Source organism: Bos javanicus, chromosome 12, assembly GCF_032452875.1.
Source record: "Bos javanicus breed banteng chromosome 12, ARS-OSU_banteng_1.0, whole genome shotgun sequence".
In the NCBI taxonomy this organism is placed as follows: Eukaryota; Metazoa; Chordata; class Mammalia; order Artiodactyla; family Bovidae; genus Bos; species Bos javanicus.
Window position 1 is genome coordinate 30,217,959 of NC_083879.1, and position 27,467 is coordinate 30,245,425.

General features: G+C 39.3%; 1 protein-coding gene across 3 annotated transcripts; it reads right to left on the reverse strand.

Annotated features, from left to right (window-relative positions):
* Positions 1 to 737: 737 nt before the first annotated feature.
* On the reverse strand, positions 738 to 27,130 carry USPL1 (ubiquitin specific peptidase like 1). 3 transcript variants are annotated; one of them, XM_061434845.1, is made up of 9 exons: positions 26,772 to 27,130; positions 23,543 to 23,708; positions 22,912 to 23,040; positions 19,192 to 19,837; positions 15,847 to 15,960; positions 11,608 to 11,737; positions 8,244 to 8,369; positions 5,543 to 5,700; positions 738 to 4,175 (listed from the first exon to the last, which is right to left on the reverse strand). In XM_061434845.1, exons 2-9 carry the CDS (start codon positions 23,639 to 23,641, stop codon positions 2,290 to 2,292), a joined length of 3,288 nt encoding a protein of 1,095 aa, XP_061290829.1. In that variant the 5' UTR covers positions 23,642 to 23,708; positions 26,772 to 27,130; the 3' UTR covers positions 738 to 2,289. The 3 variants fall into 3 exon arrangements, with proteins under 3 accessions (XP_061290829.1, XP_061290830.1, XP_061290831.1); XM_061434846.1 differs by lacking the exon at positions 23,543 to 23,708 and having other exon boundaries at positions 26,772 to 27,128; XM_061434847.1 differs by lacking the exons at positions 22,912 to 23,040; positions 23,543 to 23,708; positions 26,772 to 27,130 and adding an exon at positions 18,696 to 18,792 and having other exon boundaries at positions 19,192 to 19,303.
* Positions 27,131 to 27,467: the final 337 nt, after the last annotated feature.

Here is a 27,467-nt window from a genome sequence, read left to right on the forward strand (position 1 = left end):
AGTCCTATCTCCTGTTCCCAAGCTCAAGGAAGGTGTGATGTGCCTTATGGAGGAAAATATGTGTGCAGGATAAGCTCCATTCAGGCACTGTTGGCCTGTGTTCAACGTTAGTGAAGCAATAATATCTATTACATAAGGTATCTTTAAACAGAAAGACACAAAAAACATCATTTGTTGATCAAATGATGAAGATGTTGTGAGCAGAGGTTCACAGGAACCTAACTGTACTCCCGCCAGGAGCAGTGGTTTAGTAATTGCTAATGCAGTGTTCACGGCAACTTTATAGAACTACCAAACAGCAAGAGTCAACCACATCCATTTCCTATTACCACCTAACATTATACATTTACCTTCTTGTTTAAAAGGCAATGACTGAAAGGCAAGAATTTCCTTTTATTATTATTTTTTATTGCCTTATATCAGCTTTATAACAATGCTTGACATTCAGCAGAAACCTAGAAATATTTGAGTGAATAAAACAAGTGAAGGATGGATAAGCAATGCCTCAAAGACACTCAAATGGCTAAGAGTTACAGTAAATATTCAGCCACCCTAGTCATCATGGAAATGTAACCAAAATGAGCCAAGGTTCTCCTCCCCTGACCAATGCTACTTCCTAGTGCTGATGAGGATTCAGCAAAACGACTCAAGACATTATTAAAAGACCAAAAATAAAAGTGCATATTCTTTGACCCAGCAATTCCACTCCCAGAAAATAAAACCTGGATCTGTGAAAAATTTTTGTCAATAGGTATAATTAACAATAACAAAACAGTACAAATCACTTCAAAATATAAATTGATGAAACAGTGGTAATACAATGTAACATTACGTAGCTATCCAAAAGGTGTCAAAAACTAAAGACGGAAAAAATGCTCATTAAACATGAACACAGATCATTAACAAACAGGTACGACAGAAGCTTTTATTTCTTAAAAGTCTAAATGCATAAAAACATGAAAATGTCTGCAGTAGTTATTATCACTACATGTTAAGATGAATACTCTGAAATCTTGGTGTTCTCTTCTATTTTCCCAGTTTTTCCTTATAATAAACATGTCACTTTTGTAATCAGAAAAAAGGGAAGGGAGGGAGGTTTGGAAGTAAATTTGATGAATCAATTCTGAAGTTCTGAGTCCCTAGCAAAGTATTCTTTCCCCAAGATGGCCACCCTTAAACCTTAGTAATTCTGCTACTAATTCAAATTAATACAGCAGGAGGTGCTGTTTGGTCACCCAAAGTTTAAATGAAGCTACAAGTTCATATAAGGAACCTTATATGTTCATATAGAACATATAAATTCAGTACCTCTTATTGTTGTAGTAACCACTCTACTCATTCCCAGCTCTACAACTTATTAGCTCAATGGCGTTTCCTTAACTGTTAAAGGTGATAAGAGTACTTTGCTCATAGGAACGTTGAGGTTTAAATGAATTAACATTTCATTTATAATAGAACCCAACATATGCAAGCCTTACATGTACTGGCTATTTCTGCCAAAACATAACTGTTAGATGGTGTGTTCCACTTTGGCTACAGAAATAAGTATCTTAGGGGAGAAAGAAAGATGATACTTATAATCTCTTAGCACATCAACACAAAAATACATTACTTTTTCCTTTTATTGATCGTTTTTTGATCACAGCATTATGCAACATTCTAGTTATGAGTTTCCTGCCATCTTTTTTAAGGAGAGAGAGGGGAGACAAATTATATGGGGGGGAAGTTTACATTCTATACCACTCTACTGGTACAAGAAACACGCTTAGGCTCTTATCTAAGACCACAGCACCACTAGCAAAAACAGTCACATGCTCACATACCATATACAGACACTTAAGTTTGTATCAACTAGTGTTTCTCCTGAACCAACGAAACTAAAATTTGAAATGTAGAAATTTAGTATACCCAACTATAAAACTGCTAGAAACTATACACTACTTTTCATTTTTAACATTTTCAAATCCTCATTCACCTACAACCACAAAATGAAGCCAAAAAGGAGAACACATTCATCATTATTTAAACTTATGAAACACAGGCTTCATGGGCATGCTGCTGCTACTGCCAAGTCGCTTCAGTCATGTCCGACTCTCTGCAACCCCATGACTGTAGCCCGCCAAGCTCCTCTGTCCAAGGGATTCTCCAGGTAAGAATACTGGAGAGGCAAAACCTTCAGTAGCTTACATTTTGTTCATGACAAGGCCAGTGTGTCAAACACTACCTAGAAATACAGTAAATTTTTCCAATAGTAGTAATAAATATTAAACTAAAAAGAGCCAAAAGCACTCAACAATTCTCAAACAGATATTCATCAAAATGAGGTAAGTCTAATGTGTCATTTGCTAAAGAATTTAATGCTGAAGCAGAAAAAAACTCATCAAAAATATCAGTCTTCATGGGACTTTCCAAGTTCAATGTTCTAATAAAGGCATTATTTGTGAGTGAATCTGGCTGAAGTTCACTCTGATTTTTCTTGGGGCTGCAGTAATTATGCTCCTGCCTCAGATGTGTGTTGTGGGCAATACTGTTTAATTCATTGGGAACTGGTGCCGGGATGTGACTATCTCCCATTTCTAAATACCTGAAGTCAGCCTCCCCGTTTTCTGAGAGCTCTGTTGAAACCACAGTGGCCGGGGACAGTAATTCTGCTAGAATTTCTTCATGCGTCTGACCACCGTATGGGGAAACACCGGGAACTGTGGCACACCCTGATTTATTATCGGCAATGTCAATTTGACGCTGCAGTTCTTGTAGCAAGCCTTCTATTGACTCACTGTCATTTGGAGACCCACAATGGGACACCTGTTCCGAAGGTTCACTTGGAAGTGTTCCGTTTTGGGGGGAAGACATCAGAGAGGCTAATTTCTTCTTTTTTGCCTTAAGTTTTTTAAGAAGTTTTAGACGGAGTTTATGAATCTGACCCTCAATTGTGTCTCCATGGTTTGGTGAAGAAACACCATTTTCATTTCCATGAGAATTGTGGTTGAGGTAAGCTCCACAGGAGGCACTTTCACATCTCTTCCAAACTTCCGAATCAACAGTGCCATCAGCACGGGGAGGGGAAGCTGTGCTGGTTGGTGACTGATGGCTTGGAGGAGAGTTACTCAGCAGAGGCGGCTTAGCTGCCCTCCTGTGAGCTTTCCTGGAGGCCTGGCTGGCCTTTTGTCTTGAACCTTTAGTTTGAAAGCCACCAAAATTACTTGCCCCCTTAACTGAAGGCTGCAAATCAGTCACAGTGTTTCTGTTATGAGCTGAAACACAAGAGGGCATAAAAGAAACACCCTTGCTTAATAAGCCTTTAACCCAACTTCCCACAAATGGTTTCTTCTGATTCTCTTTCAGAGGTGGATTCTGTAATGGCTTAGCTGTTACAGTTTGAGAAAATGCTGTGGTTTCTTTTTCCTTCCAATCAGATACCTGAGATGTAACATGTTGTTCTGGATTTAACTTCTCCGTTTCTGCTACAAGAAATTGTTTCAGTGAAGCATTCCTCTCTAGGGCAACTGTACCCTCAGTGTCTACTGACTTTACTTGCTGTATAAGGCCACCAGCCTGAGTGTCATTAACAGGCTGAGTAACTGCAGTATCTTCTGTAGACACCTGTACTGATGGCATAGTTAAGAGTTGGGATGAAAAGCTTAAATCTGGCTGGTTGTGGGTAAGCTTGTCCTCGCATGGGGCCACTAGAAGAGCTATGAGTGGCTCCTCTGACTGCAAAGTGTTTGCTTCAACAACCCCTGCATTTTCTGCCACAGGTTTGTGTTCTAATAAGAAACCTTCAGAGTTGGACTGTACTTCTTCAAGTGTCAAGGGTAAGATACCACTATCAACTGAACCTTTCAGATTTGGAAGGGAATGACGTCCAGGAGCTACGGCTTCATCCTGTGAGAGGGTATTAGGAACCATGGACACATCTGTGGGGTGCGTTCCTGAAGACGGTTCAGCTGAGGCAGCTTCGCCCGCAGAGCATGCTGCTGGAAACACTTGCTTCTCGTCGCCGAAAGCATACTGGTCACTAGTCTTTTTAAGTGGATGGCAGGCAGGTGCTTTATCTGTCATCTGGGATGTTTTTCTTTCCCAAATAACAATATGTATCTCCGAAGCAGGAACCTGAAATGTCTCATGCCTTTCAGAACACAGGCCTTTTAAGTCATCACATTCTAGCCAACTTCCTGGGGAATGGGGAGTGAAAGTGAGAGGTTAGACATTCAAACAGACCACTATTCTAGGTAACTTTCTTCTGGCTTTTTAAACTGCTATTATTACTGAATACCCACCAAAAGAGAACTTGAAAACATGGCCTTATCCTTATGTCACCATTTTTCTCTGCCGAATGTCAAGTCCTTGGATTTGGGTAACAAGTTATGGACAAACATCCAGAAATGTGAAAAACTGAGGCAGTGTTTACTCTTTTCTAAAATGCTCATAAAAATCAAGACAGAAGTATCTTTAACTTCTGGAATTCAGAGTGCAGTATCACCTGATATATATAACAATATCAGAAAATAGATTTAAGTTTTTCATATATATGAATTTTCAAGATAAATGAAGCTTGTTACCTCAAGTACCAACATTTAATTTGATTATTTTATTGGGGGGGGGGCGGTTAGGAAAAAAATATAAGCTTAGGTTTTTGGGTGTCTGCTCTTATTTCTAAGCTCCTGTTTTCTCATTTGTCAAGTAGGGATGAGATGATCAATGACAGGGAAAGACATTAAATACCCCCTCTAAAACACCAAAAAAAATCACAAACAAAACTATCTGCTAAATAAGTTTATATCGATACAGTCTTATAAACAATCCGAACCCAGTACTTCTTATCCTATACCATTAAAACTTTGAGAATATTTTCTTTGCCTAGGTCAGTGGATCTCCACCACAAACGTTATGTTAGAACCATCTGATTACTATTTGGGCTGAACTCTCAGAGATTGATTCACTGCTCTAGAGAAGAGACAGGACATTTTTTATAAGCTAACCATACAATTTTTATATATTTGTCAAAGTTGGAAAACACCTAACCTCTTCTCTCTGAAGAGGATTTTTCATTCTCTAGAATGCAATTAGGAAACTAAAATTTTTTTCCAATTTTTTTTTAAGTTATTGAGAACTCTAATCCCCACCGTAAATTCTGAAGTAGGGTAAAACTTTAAGGTAATATCTGTATTTATGAGTTTCCTTTTGCAAAGTGCTTTTATAAGTATATTGTGATATGTATCCAAACTATCCCCAGGAAGAACATTCAGTGAAAAACAGCAAACTATAAACCAATAGTAGTCTCTCACCTCAATCTCTGTTTAAAAAAGCATATGCATATGCATGTGTATACTCATAAACATGCTGATATGAACAAACAAAGGCAGCCATGAGGAGTGATTCTAAAGCAGGGTGATGGGGTAGAGGAGAGGGGTAGGGTTTTAACAGGCAAGGACAAGAAGAGAGAAAAGAATGTCAAGGCAACGTTTGTCTTAAAAGAACAACAAACTAGAGTTCAGTCCCCACGCCTATTATCATAAAAGAAAAACGTTTAAGCACTTACCATCAGCATCTAAAATCCATGTTACAAAATGATTATTTGCTTGGTACTGAATTACAGAAGTTACTTGATAAAGACAGCCTTCAGAATGAAATGAATAGCGCTGCAAGTCATTATGGGGTAAGCCTTCCACAAAGTGCAACATGAATACGAGAGAGACTCTGTAGGGGAGAAAGGCAAGAGAAGTCAAATGGATGTGATGCCATGTGTCTGGCTGCACAAAAGATGGTCTGAGGCAAGTGAGTCACGCATAACACTCCCAAGGCCAATTGCACTGCTTTTTCTTGAGAACCTCCAGATGTATGCCTTAATTAGAAACGGAGAACTCATTTGAAGGCGTGTGTAACAGTACACCCTTCTCAGAATGGTGTCAGTGACAGTTGGAGGCCATCATGTAGTAAAGCTCTAACACAGGCCATTAAACAAAACTTGCTCTGTAAGCTGCAACACTGCTTTGGCTTACAGAAAATCTCTTGAAAACTACTTCACAGAATCAAAAGAAAAAAATCTAGACCTTTGAGAATTTTCTTTGGTACCAAGTGCCCAAATTAACTGCTTTTTTGTTAGATGGGACAGGTAATATGTGAAACAAAATAATAAACCTAAAATATTCAAATAAACATTTTAAAAAATTGAATAAGCTAATAATTTGGCCTATTTCTCTGTTTTCTCAGGAAGTAGACAGACCCATCAAGTTAAAATTCTACTTACAAAAAGTTTATTTCTAAGGAAGTAGAAAAGAAAACATACTGGTTGATTTACTATAAATTTCAAAACATCTGTAATTTCAAAAATACATTACAGTAACATGACAAACCAGAGAACAGAACCCAGAATAGGCCTCAAATAACTAAATTTAACAGAACTTTCAGGATTTACAAAAAAATGCTGAATATCTCTTTTCCCAGGTATTGAAACAGATGTCAAAACTTACTTAGCTTATCAACATTTATTCAGCTGAAATAAACTTGAATCAGTGTCCAAAAATGTAGATTATCCAAACTGACAAGGTATAATTTGTAAATTATCCCTTGTCAATCTATTAGAGAATAATCTGGTCTTTATGTAACTATAAATAAAAAGTCCTGCAAACTGTCTATATCAATAAATTCTGTTTTTTGCCACACATTGATCTGTGATGCCACAAGTGTGGAGAATTTTAAAACTGTGAAGCATTTAAGTGTTTAGAAAATTAATGGGCATTTGAAGAATTCGGAGAAAATTCACAATGCATATATAACAAAGCAAATGAAAACACAATCAGTAACTCCAAGAAAAATAAAGAGCTATGAAAGAGATGAAATATAACCACATATACTCCTTGGCAAGAGAAGGGATATATGTATACTCATAATAAACAATGAAGTACTGTTTTAACCAAAAAATGTAGTCACATTGGAAGGACACGGAGAGGTTAAACACAGGTGGGGCCCAGGTGATGGTGTGAGAGCCCCAGTCCTCAACTATTTTAAAAGGTGGCAAAGGCACACTGTACTGAAATGTCAAAGAGAATGCTACCTTAAAGGTTTAAAGCAGATGCCTGGAAATGGACTAGAAGGAACGCTGTTCTTTTCTCCTTTTAGGTCTTGGCACTAGTAGATTAACTCAGATTTTGTTACTTGGGTGAAAATTAAACCTTTAGGAAAGGTTCTGAGGGATTTCTTGGCACATTCAAGGCCGTTGGGAAAAGGGAAGAGAAGGTTAATGTCACTGGTTCTTTACTACATCAAATGAAACCTCAAAACATGTCCTTTAGGCAGGGACAAAGTTACAGAGGAGGTACGTGTGTGAGTGTATTAACAAAAAAGATAGAGAAACTGCCTAACGTGGAACTGCTGCTGCTGCTGCTAAGTCGCTTCAGTCATGTCCGACTCTGTGCGACCCCAGAGACGGCAGCCCACCAGGCTCCCCCGTCCCTGGGATTCTCCAAGCAAGAACACTGGAGTGGGCTGCCACTTCCTTCTCCAATGCATCAGAGTGAAAAGTGAAAGTGAAGTCGCTCAGTCATGTCCGACTCTTCACGATCCCATGGACTGTAGCCACCAGGCTCTTCTGTCATGGATTTTCCAGGCAAGAGTACTGGAGTGGGGTACCACTGCCTTCTCTGAACATGGAACTGACCTGTGAGCTTTTATAGAGATGGAGCTTCTGATAATACAAAAAAGAAAATTCTAATCAGTCCGCCCACTGAGGAAAAACAGAAGGGTTGGTGATATATAATGAAGATATATCTGCTCAAGGGCAGCAGAAAGCTTACAGAAGAATGAAGAATTAGCACGCTGAAGTCTGGGAGAAGATGGAAACTCAGATAGATGAGCCTATGGCTCATTCTGAATCATCTTAGTTCTTGAAACCAGGTTAAGGAAATCCCAGAATTCTCATGACTCTAGGCACTTGATACAGGTGAGGAAAATGGAAGTTTAATACACTTAAAAGAGAGAGAAGACAAAGAAAAAAAGGAGGAGAGATAGTAGGTGTGGGGTCAGACAATTACCCTAAGTCAGCTCTGCAGTGGTGTGTCACCTGAACAGCTTACCAGAGCTCCTGACAGAGAGAAGCACTTTGGCAATTCATAAACCTATGCTAACTCAAACTTCTGAAAAGCAAGTTGCAGTCATCACTTTCAATACTACACATTGGGGAAAAAAAAAAAGTAAATCCACATTCACTTTGTTCTAAAAATAGTAAGGCAATTTAAACTCACTTTTCTAATACCATTTTTCTTATTTGTGACTTATTGTTGCAATTGTTACACGGACCAAAATGGGCAGCCTTAAGTGGGTGCCACTCAGGGATGACATTTGTAAAGGTGACCAGATTCTTCATACATCTATTAAGAAAAAAAAAAGACATAATTTTGATTAAGTTAATAATCATTCATGTTACCTTAAATCAATGACTAAAACAGAAGGCACTTTCATTTATTCATACTTTCCTATTCCTGCAAATTTATGTCAATGTTCCTTCCTAACCCTACCCTAGTAAAGTTTTCTGTAAGGACGCTCCACATTAATTATCTATAGTTTCTCAGCTATGAGGTGAAAATGTTAAAGGCAGGGTTTCTCAAGGGCAATCCCACTGCTCTATATTTCGTACTGGGTTATTCTTCGCTGGAGGGCACTGACCTGTGCACTGGAGGATGCTGGGCCTCATTCCTGGCCTCTCTGCACACAAGACGCCGTAACAGCCTCCAGCTGCAGCAACTAGCTATCTCCAGACACTGCCAAACATCCCAGGGCAGCAAAGAGCCCCGAGTGAAGAACCACTGCTTTAAGGCTTTCAAATGTATTAAGAGTTCATCCTTACTCAAAAAATTCACCATCTGGCTATCCATTACTAACAACCAAAAATAAAAAGGGCACTTACAAAAACATATTTGGGAATAGCAACAATTATTTTGATTTTTAAACTATAAGTATCAGTTGTGAAAAAATGCGGATTTCACAGTTTACATGAGTTCTAAATTTTGCACTTAAGCCTGAATATTTGATAGCAAAAGCATCTGCAAACATGATCTTTACAGATGCACACTACAATTCAACTCAATTAACAGTATCTTTAAAAGAGCAATTATTTATTATCTAAGAGACACCACCTTCTTTTATAAATAACAACAAATACCAGTAAATAACTTATATGTGAGGTAAGTACAGGCTGTCACAAATAGATCAATTCTCAGGGAAGCTAACATTTTAAAGGCAAAGCCACATAAGGGTATCAACAAACGCACTGACTGTTATTTCTGCTACATTCTCAGTTTCCAAAGATAAATATTAAGTAAAGGCTCCTATTTTTCATTAATAAAAGGGAGTTTGTCTCAGCAAATAAGCATTAATGCCCCACATGACATCTCACATTCCTGAGCAGGTACTACATATAAGGCATATGAGTTATACTACACATAACTCATCTACCAAAACATCCCTGTGGCAGGCGCTCTTTTCATCCCCATTTTACAGATGAGGAAAACGAGACACATCAGATGATAAACCCGACAGACATGAAATGAGTTCAGGGAGCCCAACTCCAAGGTCTTTAACTGCCTGCAGAAACTATCTTCTAAGTCAAGTCAAAAGCTCTTAAACTAGCACTAAAAACAGCAGCACACAAACGAACAAGTTTGCTGATATTCTTCCACCAGATTAAGTGAAAATAAGTTTCAACGTAATGCCACTTCATTTTAAGCTTTTCCCCTCTAACTACTTTTACTTTTAGAGCAAAAAAACTTTAATGAAAAAAAAGGGAGGGGGGCAAGTGGTTGGTGGATTCTCTCCCTTGAGCTCTCATGGTTTTTCTATACGCCTCCAAAAGGCACTTTTCACTTTGTATTCAAAGCCAACAGATCAAAATAACTGCTAAGTCACTGGCCCTCTGTTATGTTTCCATGTTACTTCCCTAACTAACTGTCTGAATTTGGCCAGAATAAAGATGATTTCTGTTGAGTTCCTGGCACAGAGAATATGCTCAGTGAAAAGCTGTCAAACAACTGAGATACAGATTCTGGAAAAGCTATCATCAAGCTGACTGTCGGCTTCAGGCTTGTTTCTGTTATTTGTATTATTTAAGACCCAGGTGGAGATTAGGCAGCATACCTCAGTGAGCAGGAAAGTCTGAGGGGACAGAAAGTCTAAGCCTGAGTTGTTCCACTTACTAGTCTGTCACCTCAGGCAACAATTTAACCCCTTTCAAGTTTCAGTTTCTGCATATGTTAAATGAGGAGAAAGTCAGATAATTTATAGAACTCAATGCCAGAAGACCTAGAAGCAGATGCTTCTTCTAATACTCATACAAAGTTACTTAAGTCCTAAGTATGAGTGAAATGCTAAGTCTTACTCTGTTCCCTGATGGACAGGGAAGCCTGGTGTGCTGCAGTCCACAGGGTCACAAAGAGTCAGATACGACTGAGCAACTGAACTGAACTCTGTTCTAGTCCTTTTGACTTAACTGATAAAAAAAAAAAAAAAATGCTTCCTGGTTCTACAGCTTGGATTTCCTAGAGCATTCTCTCACACTCAGCTCTCCCTGACTAATCCCTAAATACCTGAAAATAGTCTCAGTTAAGATAATGAATATCTGAAGTAGTATTTCTTCATATACATTTATTCAGTAACTTGGAGACTCCAAATTTTCTAGTTTACTAACAGATGAATTCAATAAAAGAGGAAAGGATTTTACCTCTATTTTAACAGTTTGAATAAATGACCAACAGAACCAGCGTGGTCATGTTTTAATTGCCAGCCAGCCAGTGACTTTCTCATATATGGACACAGCAAGGGTGTCGTGTCTGATAAATTTTCTCTCCCTGACTCCTCTTCCAAAACCTAATTTCTCTCTTTTTTTTTTATATGGTAGGTGTATGGAAGCAAAATAACTTTGCAGCTTCTTTCTTCTCCATGTTTCGTCCTGAGTACCAATCTCAGGGTCATGTACAACAATCGTGATCTCTCTAATCCTCACCTAGAGGCAGCAGGGAAGTAGAAAGCTGAGACAGTTCACGTGTAGAAGGATTCTGGTGGTGGCTCTTTCATAGGACTAAGGGAAGGAATGGGAGAGCATAAGTTACCTCTAACATCTGCTGCCAAGACTCTGGGAGCCTAAAATCAAGTTTCCACAATGTTCAAAACCAGCAAACAAAAGCCCTGGTCTCTGATATAGGAGTAAACAAAACACATATGGCTTTGCAAAGAATTCTAAGAGGTATACTTATTCAGCGGGGAATCCAGCAGAAGTGGGGGAGGCAGAGGACTGTGCTACTTCACCATTAGCCCCCACTTCCCACTAAAGAACTTCGTAACAAAATTCCTTCTAGTAATCTATCAAACCATTCATGTTTATTTATTATTATTATTATTTTTGGTACTCTTTTAGTATGAAAAAGCAAGTAAATAATAAAGTTTCTGGGGCTCAACTTTTTCCTTTTAGCGGTGGAGAAACTTCAATATACCAAAGGAAATTTTATCAAGGGTAAAGACAGCAATGCTACAAGTGGAAGCAAGTTTTCTTCATATTTCATTACTTGGAGACATTTTCAACAGAATGAATCCATTAAAGAAAATAGAAACACTAACCTGTTTTGATACTTGTGTCCACAGTGTGAACATTCAAAATTCCAAGAAAAAGAGTATGTGAAGAGCTGTTCAATGTGGGGTTCTATTTTTAAGAGCAGGGGAAATGCAAACACAGGACTTTCCATATCACCTTGAAGAAGAAAAAGAAAAATTATTGCTCATAATGAACTGAAAAAAAATTACAAATTGTCTTTTCTCACTATATTCACAGTATGAATATATGGGAATATGTATATATGACAGAGTAAGTTATTCACAATTGGGCAAGAGAAGTTTTCGAAGCACTTTCTAAAAATGCTCATCATTTTAATTCTCACTCGCTATCTTTCATTTGTCTTGTTGACACTTATGAAAACACCTAAGACAAAGATACAGAAGACTCATACTGTCTCCTCAGATAAGCTTTTCTCAGGGAAAAAAAGAAATCCTCAGAACTGTGACAGTTCTAAAGCATCATAAAAACAAAGCAAAAATATGTAGATTTGTTTGGTACAGATGCTAAAAATAATATAACTGGAGAAACCCTGTAGGATAATAATTTCCAAGTTGGACAAAACCATGAAAAAAAGCCATTTCTACTCTGACTCTCTTGTTCTACAAACTGGTGAGGGCATGACGCACCGGGCTCACAGGACCAGACTCCTCAGCCACTACTCTTCTTAATCTTTTAACAATTAAACTTCAACAACTTTAAAACTAAAGAACATCTGAATTTTGTTGTCATTAAAACAAAAGCTGAACTGTGGATTCTGTCTTCCAATTTGGAGAGCAGCACATTAGGAGGACTTAGATTCTCCTCACATTCATCCTCCAATTGCTTTCCCTCCTTTCTATTCTCCAGGGAGCTTAGATGCTGCCTTACTGATTTGGCCCAAGGACTAATCTGAGCCCTGCCATCGACTCCCTCCCCCTGGGACTGCTTCACTTCCAACGTTCGCTTCTCCCCAACCCTGGAACTACAGTTGTCTGGAACGCAGTTGAGAGGAGTCATCTCGGTCGGCTGTATTGAGAGGCAGAATAGTGGATGTTCCTGCCTGAGAATCAGTGGTCTTAGGCACCACTCTATCAGTATCAGTGGTCACAAAAGTTATAGTCCCACTGCTATTTTTGTAAAAGAACAGAAATCCAAAACAAAATACTTTTCACAAACAGAATAACAAATTAATCTCCTAAAAATGAACATCATATGCATAAAGAGTATGTAGTATAGCATGAGTTTGTAATTAGTTATCAGCCTTTACTTACTTACTCTGTTGAAACTAATATCAAGTGAAAAAGTAAATAATTTATATTGCATTATGATAACATAATCTTTAGCTCTAAAAAATTTATAGTTCTCAACAAACCAAACTATCACAAAAGAGCTCAAAACACAATTGAATAAGTTATATGACTACAGACCATTTTAGGTAATGTACATAGCTCCTAAATTTATCTTAATTATTTTTCCTTTGATTATCAATTTTAGGTGTCTAAAGCATCCTGTTAGAGAAACATACAATACCAAAGCTTATTTCTAATTTTGATAACATCCTGTCTAAATTAAGTGGTTTCTCTGTCTCTATTGCCTTAACCCGAACTCCTGCTCAACTACAGATCTTCCTCAACTCATGAAAGGGTTATGTTCCAATAAACCTATACATCATGGAAAATATCGTTAAGTTGAAAAGGCATTTAATCCTCCTAGCCTACCAAATATCAAAGGTTAGCCCAATCTACCTTCAACATGCTCAAAACACTTAACATTAGCCTACTGTTGGGCAAAATCACTGAATACAACGTCTATTTTATAATAAAGTACTGGATATCTCATGCACTTTATTGAACACTACACTGAAAGTGAAAAGCACGATGCTGGACTGGATCTGGAATGGTTGTAAGCATATCAGTTGTTTACCCTTGTGATCGCACGGCTGGCTGGGAGCTGCAGCTCACTCCCACTGCCCAGCATCACAAGCGAGGATCATAGGGCTTATCACTAGTCTAGGAAAAGATCACAATTCAAAACTCAAAGCACAGTTTCTACTGATTGCATTTCTCTCTTTAACACCATTGTAAACGGGAAAAAATTTAAAAGTTGGACCACTGAAAGATGGAGACCGTCTGTACCTAGCTTGCATATTTCCCTGAAGTATCTTGTTCATCAGGATGCAAACTTTTCAGGGACTCCTTGCTGTCTAGCTATTCAGGTTTCCTCTTCTGTTACTGACTCATTAATGTGTCTGGCCACTTTTCTATCAGGTTTTTTCTTTTTTTTTTTAAACTGATGTACAAGAATTCTTCATAAGATATCCTGGATATTATTTCTTTGTTCTATCTTTACACAGAGGTTTCAAACTTTGATGTTAACTGCAGTCACCAATCTCTAGTAAAATAGTGACCTATATTTTCTTCCAAAGTTTTACAATTCTGCTTTTCGTGTTTAGGTCTTTAAATATGTGAATACTGGAAGTTTCTTTCTAATTGTGCTGTGAAGAAGGGCTCTAATTCCACCCAAACCCCCTCCCCCACCAATCAGGAACCAACCATCACCATTAGGAAGAAACCAAACGGGGGTGGGGTTGGGGGGAGGCAGGCAGGTTTGGATCTGGACTTTCTATTCTGTTCTATTGGTCTGTCTATCCTGGTACACAACACTCAAAGACTAAATTACTCTCTGCTGCTGCTGCTGCTAAGTTGCCTCAGTCGTGTCTGGCTCTGTGCGACCCCCGAAGATGGCAGCCCACCAGGCTCCCCCGTCCCTGGGATTCTCCAGGCAAGAACACTGGAGTGGGTTGCCATTTCCTTCTCTAATGCATGAAAGTGAAAAGTGAAAGTGAAGTCGCTCAGTCGTGTCGGACTCTTAGCGACCCCATGGACTGCAGCCTACCAGGCTCCTCCGTCCATGGGACTCTCCAGGCAAGAGTACTGGAGTGGGGTGCCATTGCCTTCTCCAATTACTCTCTACACTTACAAAAATAAGTAGACACCATAAAATACTGGCTTTTTCCTTAAAAAAATAAAAAATACACATATACAATGAAGGAAAGGAAATATCAAATTGACGATAGCAGTTACCTTTGTGGTGAGGTAAGGAATAATTGGGAAAGAGTACAAAAAGGGTATTAGTTGTAATATTTCTTAAACTGTGAGGAGGGAGAGCAGAGAGGATAGCTTACAATGTGTTTTTTTAAAAACAGTAATGGGGATTCCCCGGTGGTCCAGTGGTTAATACTCTGAGCTCCCAATGGAGGGAGCATGGGTTCAATCCCCGGTTGGGAAACTAAGATCCCACATGCTGTGTGTCCAATAAATAAAATAAAACATTAAAAAAAAAAAAACAAACAAACAAACCAGTAATGAAAATGATTAAGTGTCTTAAAATGTAATTAAGCTGATCTTAAAAATGTAACCAACATTCCAAGCCAGTATGGATTCTACTTCTCTTTCTTTAGTGGTTTAGAATACATGTCAATATTCAGAATGAGGACACACACATTGTAAGATTCCAACGTGCTCCCAGAAGCAAATGTTAGGCTTCATTAGTAAGATCTTAAGCACTAACGTAGCCCCTCTCACTGCTGACTGAATAGTGCAGACACATTGAGAGGATGCTACTGCACAGGAAGAGCTACACGCCTGCCCAATTGCTATGAGTGCACAATTTTCAGACATCCCTTCTCTGTTATATAGAAATCCACATCCAAAGCAGCAGTAGAGCAAGACACAATCTTCCAAATATTTATAATGAGCAGGGGTAAGCAGGGTGTTGATTCAGACTGGGGAAGAAACCACTCTTTAAAATTCAACTGGGAACTGAAGTAGGGAACCTGAATAAAACATCTCAGGTCACTCTAGGAGGGAACTGATAGCCGCAAAATGCAACATGGGAGCCCCTCGGTCTACACTCTGGTGATCTTACGGACAAGACTCCTCTGGGATGACTCCCCCACCCAACAGATGAGTGGCTGGAGTAGTCTACTGGGGGAAAGGACAGGGAAAGAAGCCAATGGTGTAATCCCTGACTGCTGAGCTGGCTCTAAAAACTGCATCCACTCTGAAGGGATGGAACACATGCGTGCATATTTATATAAAACAACTCCATCCTTGAATGACTTAACCAGTGATACATTTCTACCCAGATTCTCCCTTCCAAGAATGTGATCATCCCAAGTAATAAAACAGTATTGTATTTCCTTATGATGTAAGTATGTCTTTACAGTAGATGAATAATACAGTTAAATTCCACAAATTACTTACCTAATGTACATCTAAGCTGAGGTTGAAGTCTAATAAAAATTTCATCTCTGACTTCATTCAGACAGGTCTCTATCTTTGCAAATATTTCTGAAGGAAGCTTTTTACAATCTCCATCTAATAATAAAATATAGAACATTAGATTTCTCATCAACCTGTATCTTTCCACAGACAATTAACACATTATCAAAAATGAAAGTTTCTCAGTCAACAAATTTTCCAGAGACAAAATGGAAAACTACAAAATTCCTTAATTCTTCTTGTCTTTGCAGTGTATCATGTGTTTATGTGCTTAGCCAACTCACTTGTGTCTCTTTGTGACCCCATGGACTGCAGCCCATCACGGGGTACTCATGGGATTCTCTAGGCAAGAATACTGGAGAGGGTAGCCAATTCCTTCTCCAGGGCATCTTCCTGACTAAGGAATCGAACCCAGGGTCTCCTGCATTGCAGGCAGATGCTTACCATCTGAGCCACCAGGGAAGTCCCATAGTATACCATACATTCCCTCAGTCTGTTTTAACAGCACGATATCGTTAGTACTGACTGCCTGGCTCAACATCATTCTGCCAGAGTAAAATCTCAGTGAAAGTTTTTCTCACCCAAATAATCATAGGCCTTGCTAAAGAGCTACATGTTAATATTCTGCCCATCTCTGAAACATCTGAGGCCGTTTCTTTCAATGCAATTGTTCCTTATGCTAAAATAACTTCTAATCAGTTAATCTTCTCTTTATAACTTTTACTGAACTTAACTAGATCACAGGAACAGATAAATTTATAAGGAGTCTTAATATTATGATTACTTCCAAACTAACATTTGGTATGTTTCCTTCCTTCTACATCTTTTTTGGGGGGAGGGGAAGGAAGGAGGGCATAAAGGGATCTTCACTGACATCATCGAATTTTGTACAATTCCACATTCTGCTTTTTTTACACAAATGTGCTTCATTAAAAACTTTGCAGGCTAGTTATTACACTCCAACTGAACCATAGTTTTATTGGCCATTCCCTATCGCTGGACATTTAAGATTTTTCTCTTTATTTTACTATTATAAATAGTATTATAATGAACATCTTGGGGCACATACCTGACCATGTTTTTGACATTCTTTAGGGCAAAAGTCCTCAAAATTACTGACAGAAAACTAATAAAATTAAGAAACTAAGATTAACTAAAATTATTTTGAGTAAAAGCCCCCATATGCACCTGATTCTAAGTACTCTTAGGCTACTAGATCTTTTCACTCAAATCTCTTACAAGTAAATAATTCATATAGCCTGATCACACACTACTTGTGTGTTTCACTATGAGAACATCTGGAGTCTCCTGTAATAAGAAGTGAGCACTGACCAGAATTTTTAGTATCTGATCACACTAGAAAAAAAGAGAAAACTTACAATCAACAGTAATGCAGCTGGAACAAATGTAATTACAACTATATTATAAAAACAATTATCTTGTAAAAGATGAATAAAATACTGAATAACCAAGGTCAAACTGCATAAAAGTAAGGATTCTCCCCTACCAGATACCAAGACCCAAAAGGCCATAATAATTTAAACAGCCTGGCACTGGTACAGCAACAGGAAAATATTCAAAGATGGGGAAACAATGTATAAAATTTATATAAAAGATTGCAAGATCAAAGTCAAGTTGAGTAAAGATGAGGATAGCAAGACCTAAAAAGCCCTAATAATTAACATAGTGTGGTACTGGTACAGAGACAAAGTGACTAAGAGAACAAAACTGAGTGCTAAGGAACTGCTTACACAGACTGCAATATGACAAAGGGGGCATGGCAGATCACCTGAGGAAAAAGGTGGAGCTAGGAAAATCTGGCTGTGCAATGGGAAAAAAAATGAACCCTTACCACACACCATACCCAATTACCTCTCACTGAACTAAGAATTTCAATGTAAAAAGCAAAGCTCTGTGACTTCTCAGTGAAAACACAGGTGAATGACTTTCTCATCTTGGATAAAGGAAACATTTCTTTTTAAAGCCACAAACATTACTAGCTACAAAATGGAGATGAACAATTTCTGTACATCAAAAGACATCTTTAAAAAAGCAAACGCACAAGATATAAACTGGGAGATGTAGCAAGCTATCTGACATAGATAAATAGAGCAACAAGGACGTATAAAAGCTCAAATCAGTAAGCACATGACAACAGAACAAACAGGTATAAGACACAAACAGGCTTCACAGAGGGAACAGAGGGTCAATCTATATAGGAAGAGCTATTCAATCTTTCTAAAGTTGGGGAAAAGCAAATCAGGACCATTTTATATCATTCAAATAGCAAAAATCTCCAAGTGTGAAAATAGCCAAGGGAAGAAATATGGACGAGGAAGATCTCATCTACATTGCTAATGGGAGTACACACTGGTACAACCACTCTAGAAAACCATCAGCCTTTATCCATTCTGTGTGACAGAGTCTATCCTAAGGTAGATCCAAGGGAAACAAACTCCTGGGCCCCGAGAGATTGGCCTAAAAACAGTCACAGCAGCAGTATTTATGATGGCAAGAATCAACCCAATGATAGATGAATAAATGCACTGCTATACTTACAAACTGGTATTTTGACAAACTGGAAATATTATACAGCAATTAAAATTGGTGAGCCACAGATACAAGCAGCTTTACAGATAAATCTTTATAGGAAAAAAAAAAAAGGTCCCAGAAAAAATATACTGTATATTTTTTTTATAAAGTTCAAAACATTAAATTAGGCAATACATTACTTAGCCATATATATGTAGGAAGAACTATTTATTTTTTATTTTTAGGAAGAACTATTTAAAAAGAAGAAATGATAAAACACATTTTAGGATAATGATTACCTTCGGGGGAGTAGAGGATGGCATGGGGAGGAACACAAAGGTACATGTAAATCACTGCAAATATTTTATCTTGGGTTGGAGGTGGTTCCTGGGTATCCTATTTCATGAGAAAATAAAAATATATCCCTCACTATGAAGTGATTTTTGGAGAGTTGTGGGATTATGGGTGATCTATTTACTTCTTTATTCCACTTTACAGCAACTCAAAAACTTACAAAGTTTTACTGTGATGGACTCTATGTCGATCACCATTGACCAACAGATAAGATTTAACCACAGACTCCTTACTGTTAGTTTTTGAAAAAGACTGCCTTTTGGGCAGTCATGATAACACAACTGGTATTATCTCAAGCTTCATGATATGTCCCTTTGGTCCCTGCTCCAAGGTCTCGACACAGAACAATGGGTACTAATGGCATCTTTTTTCACGCGCTATGAGACAAGTTCAATATTAGTCTCTCTAAAAATTAAAGAGAAATAAAATGTTATTACTAACCTTTAACTCCATCCAGCTGACTGGTGTGCAGAAGCTTATTGGCTTCACTATACCTGGTAAACAACCGCCCGAACACGGACTCCTCTTTGGACCGCAGGTCGGTCACAGTGCTTTTCAGCCCTTCCAAGTGCACCAGTGCTGACAGGATACAGTCTAACCAACAAAGAGCATGTGCATTTTTCCACTGCACACATGAAGTCTGGCACAATGAGGTATGTTTGCTCTCCAGTGGCTTTTCCAGTTCAGATGTGCACCTTTCATTTTGAGGGCGAGTTCCTTCAGTTCCAGAAACATCAACCATGGGAGCATCTTCCTCAGAAGCCATGTCAACAGTATCAGCTTCCAAAGCCTCATTCTGCTCCCAGCAATCAGCTGTCCTAACTGGATTCTGCTGTCCACTGTACAGTGAACCAGGTAAGTCTGGTGAGGTTCCATCATATTCTCCTCCATTATGGTTACTGTTCAAAACTTGTTCACTGTCAATGCCTCGATGATTTTTAGTCTTTTTGGAACCTGCTAAAAGAGGTGAATCTTCACAGTTGGTTTCCAAGATCTTTCTTTTTTGAGACTTATTTGGAGTGTGACAATCTTCCAAACCCGGAGAAAATAAGTTATTAAGTGATTTAGAGCCCAAAGGATAGATGCACTAGAAAGAAAAAATAAAAATTCAAATAAGCTCAAGCTTTACTTTACCATTTCTATGTTATGAAAAATATGTATAAAATGTTAGCATTAATTTGATATGAGAGGGTATATAATATTATCAATCTAAATTTGAAGGAACAAGGATAAACAACTAATCAAAAATTTAGTCCTCAAAAGAGTAATTTTTTCCTAGTTAATTTGAATAGTCAAGGGTTTAATCTAAGCTACACCAGGGTAAGCTAACAAGGAAAACATACATATTTTTGCTTTAACAAAGAATCCAATGTTGAATGAATTAAAAATTCTAAAATTCTATGATAAGTGTACTAGTCTTTTGGGGATAGGTATACTGCATGGCATTAAAAACTAGAAAAGTAGTTTCAATGTAAAAAGTTGCCAAGAGTAATATCTATGTTACATAGTTTTGAAACTATTAACCAGAGAGCACATCAGTGGACCAATTTTACAACCACACGGGGTCTCAGAATCAAATTGGCTGAATTTTAATGACTTTACCATGCATGAACACAATTTCAGCCAAATAGCAAAAGTGTAAACAATTCACTAAAATAACCAACGAATTTTCCCTAAGCTTGAACACCAGCAAAACATTTTATAAGATAGATGCAAGAAATCTACATCCTGTGTTCCTTCACTTAAAACATGCCTTCTTCTATACAGGTATGGTAGACAGCCATCTCAGTGGCCTCTAGTGAACTAAAGAACTATTATATCTCCAGGTAGTCAGGCCCTAGGGTCAGCCCCCTGCCACAGCCTCGGGCTTGGCCACGTGACTAGCTGTGATGGGACACGAACAACCAGGATGCACACGGAGGCCTGAAGCACTGGCTGACTGGACTTGCCCTCTCACAGCCCTCTTTCTGGAAGATACTTTCTTAGTTCTGGCTATTGCACTCTAAGGATCCCAATTAGCCTATGGAGAGATCCTTGTGGAAAAGAAGTGAGATTCTTGCTGACTACCCGAGTTGAGTTCCCAGTTGGGAGAGGGCATCCACAGCCTGCCACACAGACTAAATTTAGCTGTACTAGCCAACAAAACAGGAAGTGTAAGAATGGCCTTGACAACCCACAGAATCATGAGCGAAGCCATTAAGTCACTTTGTCACTAAGTTTTGAGATGGTTCATTTTACAGCAACAACTAACTGAAATGCACTTAGAAAGAAAGAAAGAAAGAAAGAAAGATGTCCGACTCTTATGATCCCATGAACTGTAGTCTGCCAGGTTCCTCCATTCATGGGATTTTCTAGGCAAGAATACTGGAGTGGATTGCCATTTCCTTCTCCAGGGGAACTTCCTGACCCAGGAATTGAACCCAGGTCTCCTGCACTGCAGGCAGATGCTTTACCGACTGAGCTACACGGGAAACCTGAAATGCACTAAATCCTCCATTTTAAAGTACAGCATCTTCTAAAACGAAGATCATGGCATCTGGTCCCACCACTTCATGGGAAATAGATGGGGAAACAGTGTCAGACTTTATTTTTCTGGGCTCCAAAATCACTACAGATGGTTGACTGCAGCCATGAAATTAAAAGACGCTTCCTCCTTGGAAGGAAAGTTATGACTAACCTAGAGAGCATATTGAAAAGCAGAGACATTACTTTGCCAACAAAGGTTTGTCTAGTCAAGGCTATGGTTTTTCCAGTGGTCATGTATGGATGTGAGAGTTGGACTGTGAAGAAGGCTGAGCGCCAAAGAATTGATGCTTTTGAACTGTGGTGTTGGAGAAGTTGGAGAAGACTCTTGAGAGTCCCTTGGACTGCAAGGAGATCCAACCAGTCCATTCTGAAGGAGATCAGCCCTGGGATTTCTTTGGAGGGAATGATGCTAAAGCTGAAACTCCAGTACTTTGGCCACCTCATGTGAAGAGTTGACTCATTGGAAAAGACTCTGATGCTGGGAGGGATTGGGGGCAGGAGGAGAAGGGGACGACAGAGGATGAGATGGCTGGATGGCATCACTGACTCGATGGACGTGAGTCTGAGTGAACTCCGGGAGTTGGTGATGGACAGGGAGGCCTGGCGTGCTGTGATTCACGGGGTCACAAAGAGTCGGACATGACTGAGCGACTGATCTGATCTGATACAAGTGAACACTACATTCCCAATATTGCACTTATTTAGAAATTCTTTAGTTTAACAGGACAAGTTCTTCATTTTTCCATTACTAACTAGATGCACAGTCACCATCAACAACTTGATCCTCAACTTTTATACCCTGAGATTATTTCCTTAATCCTACCACATGTCAGATGATATAGAACACTTTAAAATCAATAGCGGTAATTTTGTATTCAAAAAGTTGTCCAAAGCAATTGAAAGCAAGACCCTGAAGAGATATTTGCACACCCATACTTTTACTACAACATTATTCACAATAGCCAAGAAGTAGAAGCAAACCAAATGTCCATGTACAAACAAGTGGATAAAGAAAATGTGGTATATACATATTAACACAGTAGAACGTTATGCAGCCTTAAAAAAGGGAACTCCTGTCATATGGTACAATGTGGATAAACTTTGAGGTCATTACACTAAGCAAAATCACAAAAAGACAAATACTATATGATTCTACTTATATGAGGTACCTAGAGATTAGTCACATTCATAGACAAATTAGAATAGTAGTTGCCAGGGCTACAGGGAGAAGTTGTTATTCAACAGTACAGAATTTCAGTTTTGCAAGATGAAGAAGTTCTAGAGTTCTTAAGTACATAACATTTAGAGGTTAATAACTTTCTCAGTGAGTCCCAAAGTTAATAAACCAACAGATAACAGTGACAACATCTAAAGGACTCCCAAAAGGTTTAAAAAAAAATCTTGAAATATATCCCCTCCTCTAACAAGTCTTAACATCTTCATGTAATAACTCAGGAAACTGAATGGAAAAATAACAGAGAATATTTAAAATTGCATACCAGACAGATCTAGACTTTGATTATCTACATATTAAAAAACATACAGTCTAAAAACTACAAAATGAGCGCAAATTTAAACAGTGAAGAAAAAAGCAAAAGGCTAAAACTTTGATACCATCTAAGATTAATACTTTACCTGCAGATCCTCACACAAAAAGACAGATTCTTGAAAACTAATTCGGTAAGTCTTTAAGGCTTTTAACTTTCCCTTCGCCCTACAAGCAGGGCAATATCCATCTGACAAAACTTTCACTGAATCATAATTCTAAAAGAGAAAAAAAGTAAATTAGACACTCACAGATTTTATCAAATTACAAAAAGTTAAATGTAAAAGTAACCAGAACATTTTAAAATAATTTTCACCTAGAAGCATCCTGGCAAGATATCTTAAAAGACAGCAAATAAAAGAAATCCATACAGGCTTTAATACAGCTATTATTCCAAAAAGAATATATTCTAGTTTTAAATATTAAAGTAGGTGTTAAGAATAGCATTAGTTTTATTTGCAAGAGAAAAAGTAATGTCAGTTACCACTGAAAATATGTTTGATATATTCAAACAGTAAACCATAAGGTCTATGTTTTCTACTTTCACATATCAAAGAAACAGAGAGGTAAACAGAAACAGTCTTTCGCCATTACTGTAAGATTTCCGTGGAAGATACAATTTTTTAGAAATTAATTGGTAAAATTAAAACCAAATTTAAGTCTCAAAAACAGGAGGGAAAAAACCAACTTTGCACTGAGGCAAAAAATAAGTGCACTAACTTTTCCCAAGTACCCCACCATGTGGAGTGAAGAGTTCCCTATATCAGGCCCTGGTCCAACCATTGGCAAACCATTTCCACTCTTCGGGGAATCCGTCATTCCGAGTCATTGGCTAATTTATGTCCCTTGAAACATGTCAATAGCACTAAGGATTTCTCAATGAACCCTGGAAAAAAAAAAGTCAATAGACAATTAAACAAAAATCCTATTTACTCTGAAAAAGAGCTATGCTATTTTAGAAGATGGATATACATTAAGTATATTTTGAGAACTATATACCCTAGGTTAAACAGATTCTAAAATTGTTATTTTGAAGTGAAAGCAAAATACCTAAATTTATTTATAAATCTAGCAAATTTGTGGGAAGAGGGCATAAACCAGCAATAGGACCAGTCTTCGTAGTAGACTCATTTAAAAGGAAACACCAAAACTTGTAATAGAGTTAGCTATTAGTTAACTACATTGACCAGAGTTTGAAAACCTAAGTTTTTAGTCTATATACAATTTAAAACAAATATATAAACATTATATTAAGAAAGTACTTTACAAAACCTAGATCCATTGTGCTATTACCTTACAAGGTAAAAAGAACCCCCTACATTCCTACTGCTTTCAATTATCAAGAATATAGCACCAGCTGAGAACAGTGCCACTTCTTAAAAGCTGACAATAATGTACTTTACATTAAATAATTTGTAACAGAACAAAAATATAAACACTGTCATAGTACAAATTACACATGTAACAAGTGTTTTTTGAGTGTAGTCCCCTAGAGTAGAATCACATTCAGTCAAGTCAAAATTATGAGACTGGAACTCAGTGTAAGGTAAAGTAATTGTTAACAGTAGTTTAAAACACAAGGAAAACTAGATAAAGGAGAACTCTGAGCAGAGTGAATCACCACTTCACAGGGATTTGTAGAACACTTGGAAGAAAAGTTTTTCCAAAATCTAAGAATCCATGATTCTTATGACAACCACCTCCTGGGAAACTGCGGCTCACAGATTCACTTTAGAAACTAGTTACGCTATTCTGTTTCAGAGGAATATACTTTACACAGCTTTCAAGCCAAGGAATAATTCCAAAAATAAAAATGCTCTTTAGAAAAACATCAGTGAATCTCATGTTGCTATTCCTCAAGAAACATTCATAAGCAGGATTTCTCAACCACAAGATTACAGACATCATATACCAGATCAATTTGTTGTGGAGGCTGTCCTGTGGGTTAAGGGGATGTTCAGCAGCATCACTGACCTCTAACTGCTAGATATCAACAACACCCACCCCTCACTTGTAACCTTATCTCCAGATGTTGCCAAATGTCTGTCAAATGTTGCCAACCTGGGGGGTGGGGTTGGGGGTAGGGGGCCAAATTCAGTCCACTGAGTATCACTGCCAAAAGGGTAAAAAAACAAGTTTAGTGCTTTTTCCTTTTAAGTTCCTCAGGGACAACACCAATTTGTTAACTCTGGCTGGTTCTGTTTATAACCTACTCACAGAAGGGAACTATACAGGAAGAGTCAAACTTCTAGGATTCAAGAGTGGCTAAAAGCACGGGCTTTAGGTTCAAAACTGTATTTGGAAAATTAGATGATTCTAAGAATTAAATGCAATGCGTGTAAAATGTTTAGCACCTGACACACAGCAAATTTTAACTACTATTTAGTGCTATTTTATACATTATGCAGAAAATAGGCAGCATAGCTTGGATCATTCTGCAGTATTCTCAAAAAAAAAAAAAAGGCTGGTAAGCCATGTATCTGGAACAAATCTTCCTTGTTGAAAATTTCCATCTGCCTGAGGGATTAAGGAAACTTTTCCGGCTGGTTCTCTCTCTCTCTCTCTACTAAAGTAAAACATGGTAAGAATTCAAATTTGCTCTCCTGATCCTATCATCCAAGAATTTCAATGGTAAAACAGGTAGGTTGGTGGTTGAAATCCTGAATATGCAAAAGCCCCAAAAGAAAATTCGCTAAAAAAACAAAAAACAAAAAAAAAAAACCAGAGGTAGGCTATTCAAGTCTTTAAAATACAACTTACTTGGTCCTAGATAGGAAACCCTGGGGTAGTTCTTACAACTCAATTTATCCCTGAATGACTGGCCTCATCGTCCTCTCTTCAAAAAACCACCTGCTCCTGCTCCTTTTGCTTCTATTTATCCTAGACTTTGGCACCTCTATGCTTACAAACACACATACTAGAAAATTTGAGTGCTTCTCTAGTCAAAGTCATCAAATTCTGTGGACAGTTCTTTGGAAGCATCTCAAACCCCTTCTGTCTTCATCTCCATCTCCACTCCTTATCACTGCCAAAGTGATGCTTTTATTAAAGAAAAACAAGTCTGAGTCTGTCGCTGCTCAGCTTAAAATCAAGTAATGATTCCAGTCTGATTACAGTAAAGTCCAGACAGCTCCGTGCGTGTGTGTTCAATCGCTCAGGGTTACCTGAGGGCAATGCTAAGACCTAAATACCACCACACTGTGAGACCACTGGCTTTCCAGTCTTACCGTCTACTCCACTTCACCCTCCGCGTTTTTTTTTTTTCTGAGCCGCTCCCCACCCCCACCCCCACCCTTTTCATTACTTCTGTGAGCCACTGACGCTCCAGAAGCCCATATGTCAAGTACTAACCCAGCACGGACCCAATTACAGCATCAAAGCGTCAAGTTGGCCCTGGGGCTAGCGAAAGCAGCAATTAAGCTAAAGTCACAGCCCAGTGCAAAATGGGGAAACCCAGAGAACCAACTGCTCGAAGAAGGCCTTACACCCGTTTAAGCTTTCCCTCCAAGGAAGGGGGCTCGGCACGCAAGCTGTCAAAGGTGAGGCCACACAGACTTGAAGCCGAGGGCTAGGGCTGGCTTTCGGCGCCCAGCCCTGTCTGGTACCCAAGCCAGCCGTCCCGAATCACAGACCAGGAGACGTCAGTTTCAAAACCCAACCTCGGAAACCCGAGGAGACCAGGGTTCCGTTAATTCACGCTCCTTATGAAGCGGGGAGGCGGGCGGGGGGGGTACGGTGAGGGGAACCTCTGGTTTCTCTTCAGCATTTACCTCTCTGAGTCCAAGCGAATGAATCTGGTACTCTATTCTAACACCTTATTCACCAAGCCTTTCCCCCTCCCAGCCTAGCCCCTCCTTTCAACCAGCAGAGTACCCCCAAAGATCACCCCAGCTCCATCCGCTTTTCCTATTTCAGAAGCTGAAGGAAGCTACTCCGTCTTTTCTCTTACCTGCCGCCGGCTCGGTCCTTCCTCGCGTCCGGGTCGCTCGGAACTCCCGTTCCAACTGGAGCTCCCACGCCAGAGCGCGACGTTCAACCCACGTTCTCCTCGGCCCGCTCCTCCCCCCGAGCCCCTCCGCTAGAAAAGCAGCTTCCGGTTTGAGTCCCCGGAGAAACACTTCCCCTTCCGGCTCTGCGTGGGGGCCCTGAAAGGGCGTCAGCCGGGCAGGGAAGGCGAAGACGGGAGCACTTCCGGTGGGCCTCCGCAGAGAGGCGTGGCTTTCCGCTCGGCCGCCGCAGCCGCAGTTGTAGCTGCGGCGACGACTAGGGGCGGGGCCGGTGGCTGCAAGAGCCCGCCATATGTGAGTGGCTGGGTTTGGGGAGGCGACGTTTCTGGAAGCTGCTGGAAAGCGCTCGGGTGGCGGAGGTGACGCCGACGGCCAGGCGGGGGAAGGCGGGGGAGAGTGGGGCGTGATTAAAACTAGTGCGCGGCCGGCAGCGGAGGGATTACGCTAAGGAAAGATTCCGGCGCGTGTCTCGTTGCGCCTTGGCCGGGCGAGCCCGGGTCGAAAGCCGACGCGCCCTGAGTGACTTGGGTGGGCCGGCGGGCTGGCGAGGAGCGAAGGCCCCCACAGCTGGCGGAGGGTGCGATGGAGGGGCTCTTGGCCGGCGCCCGCCCGCAGCGCCGAGGTTTCCGCGTCGGGGC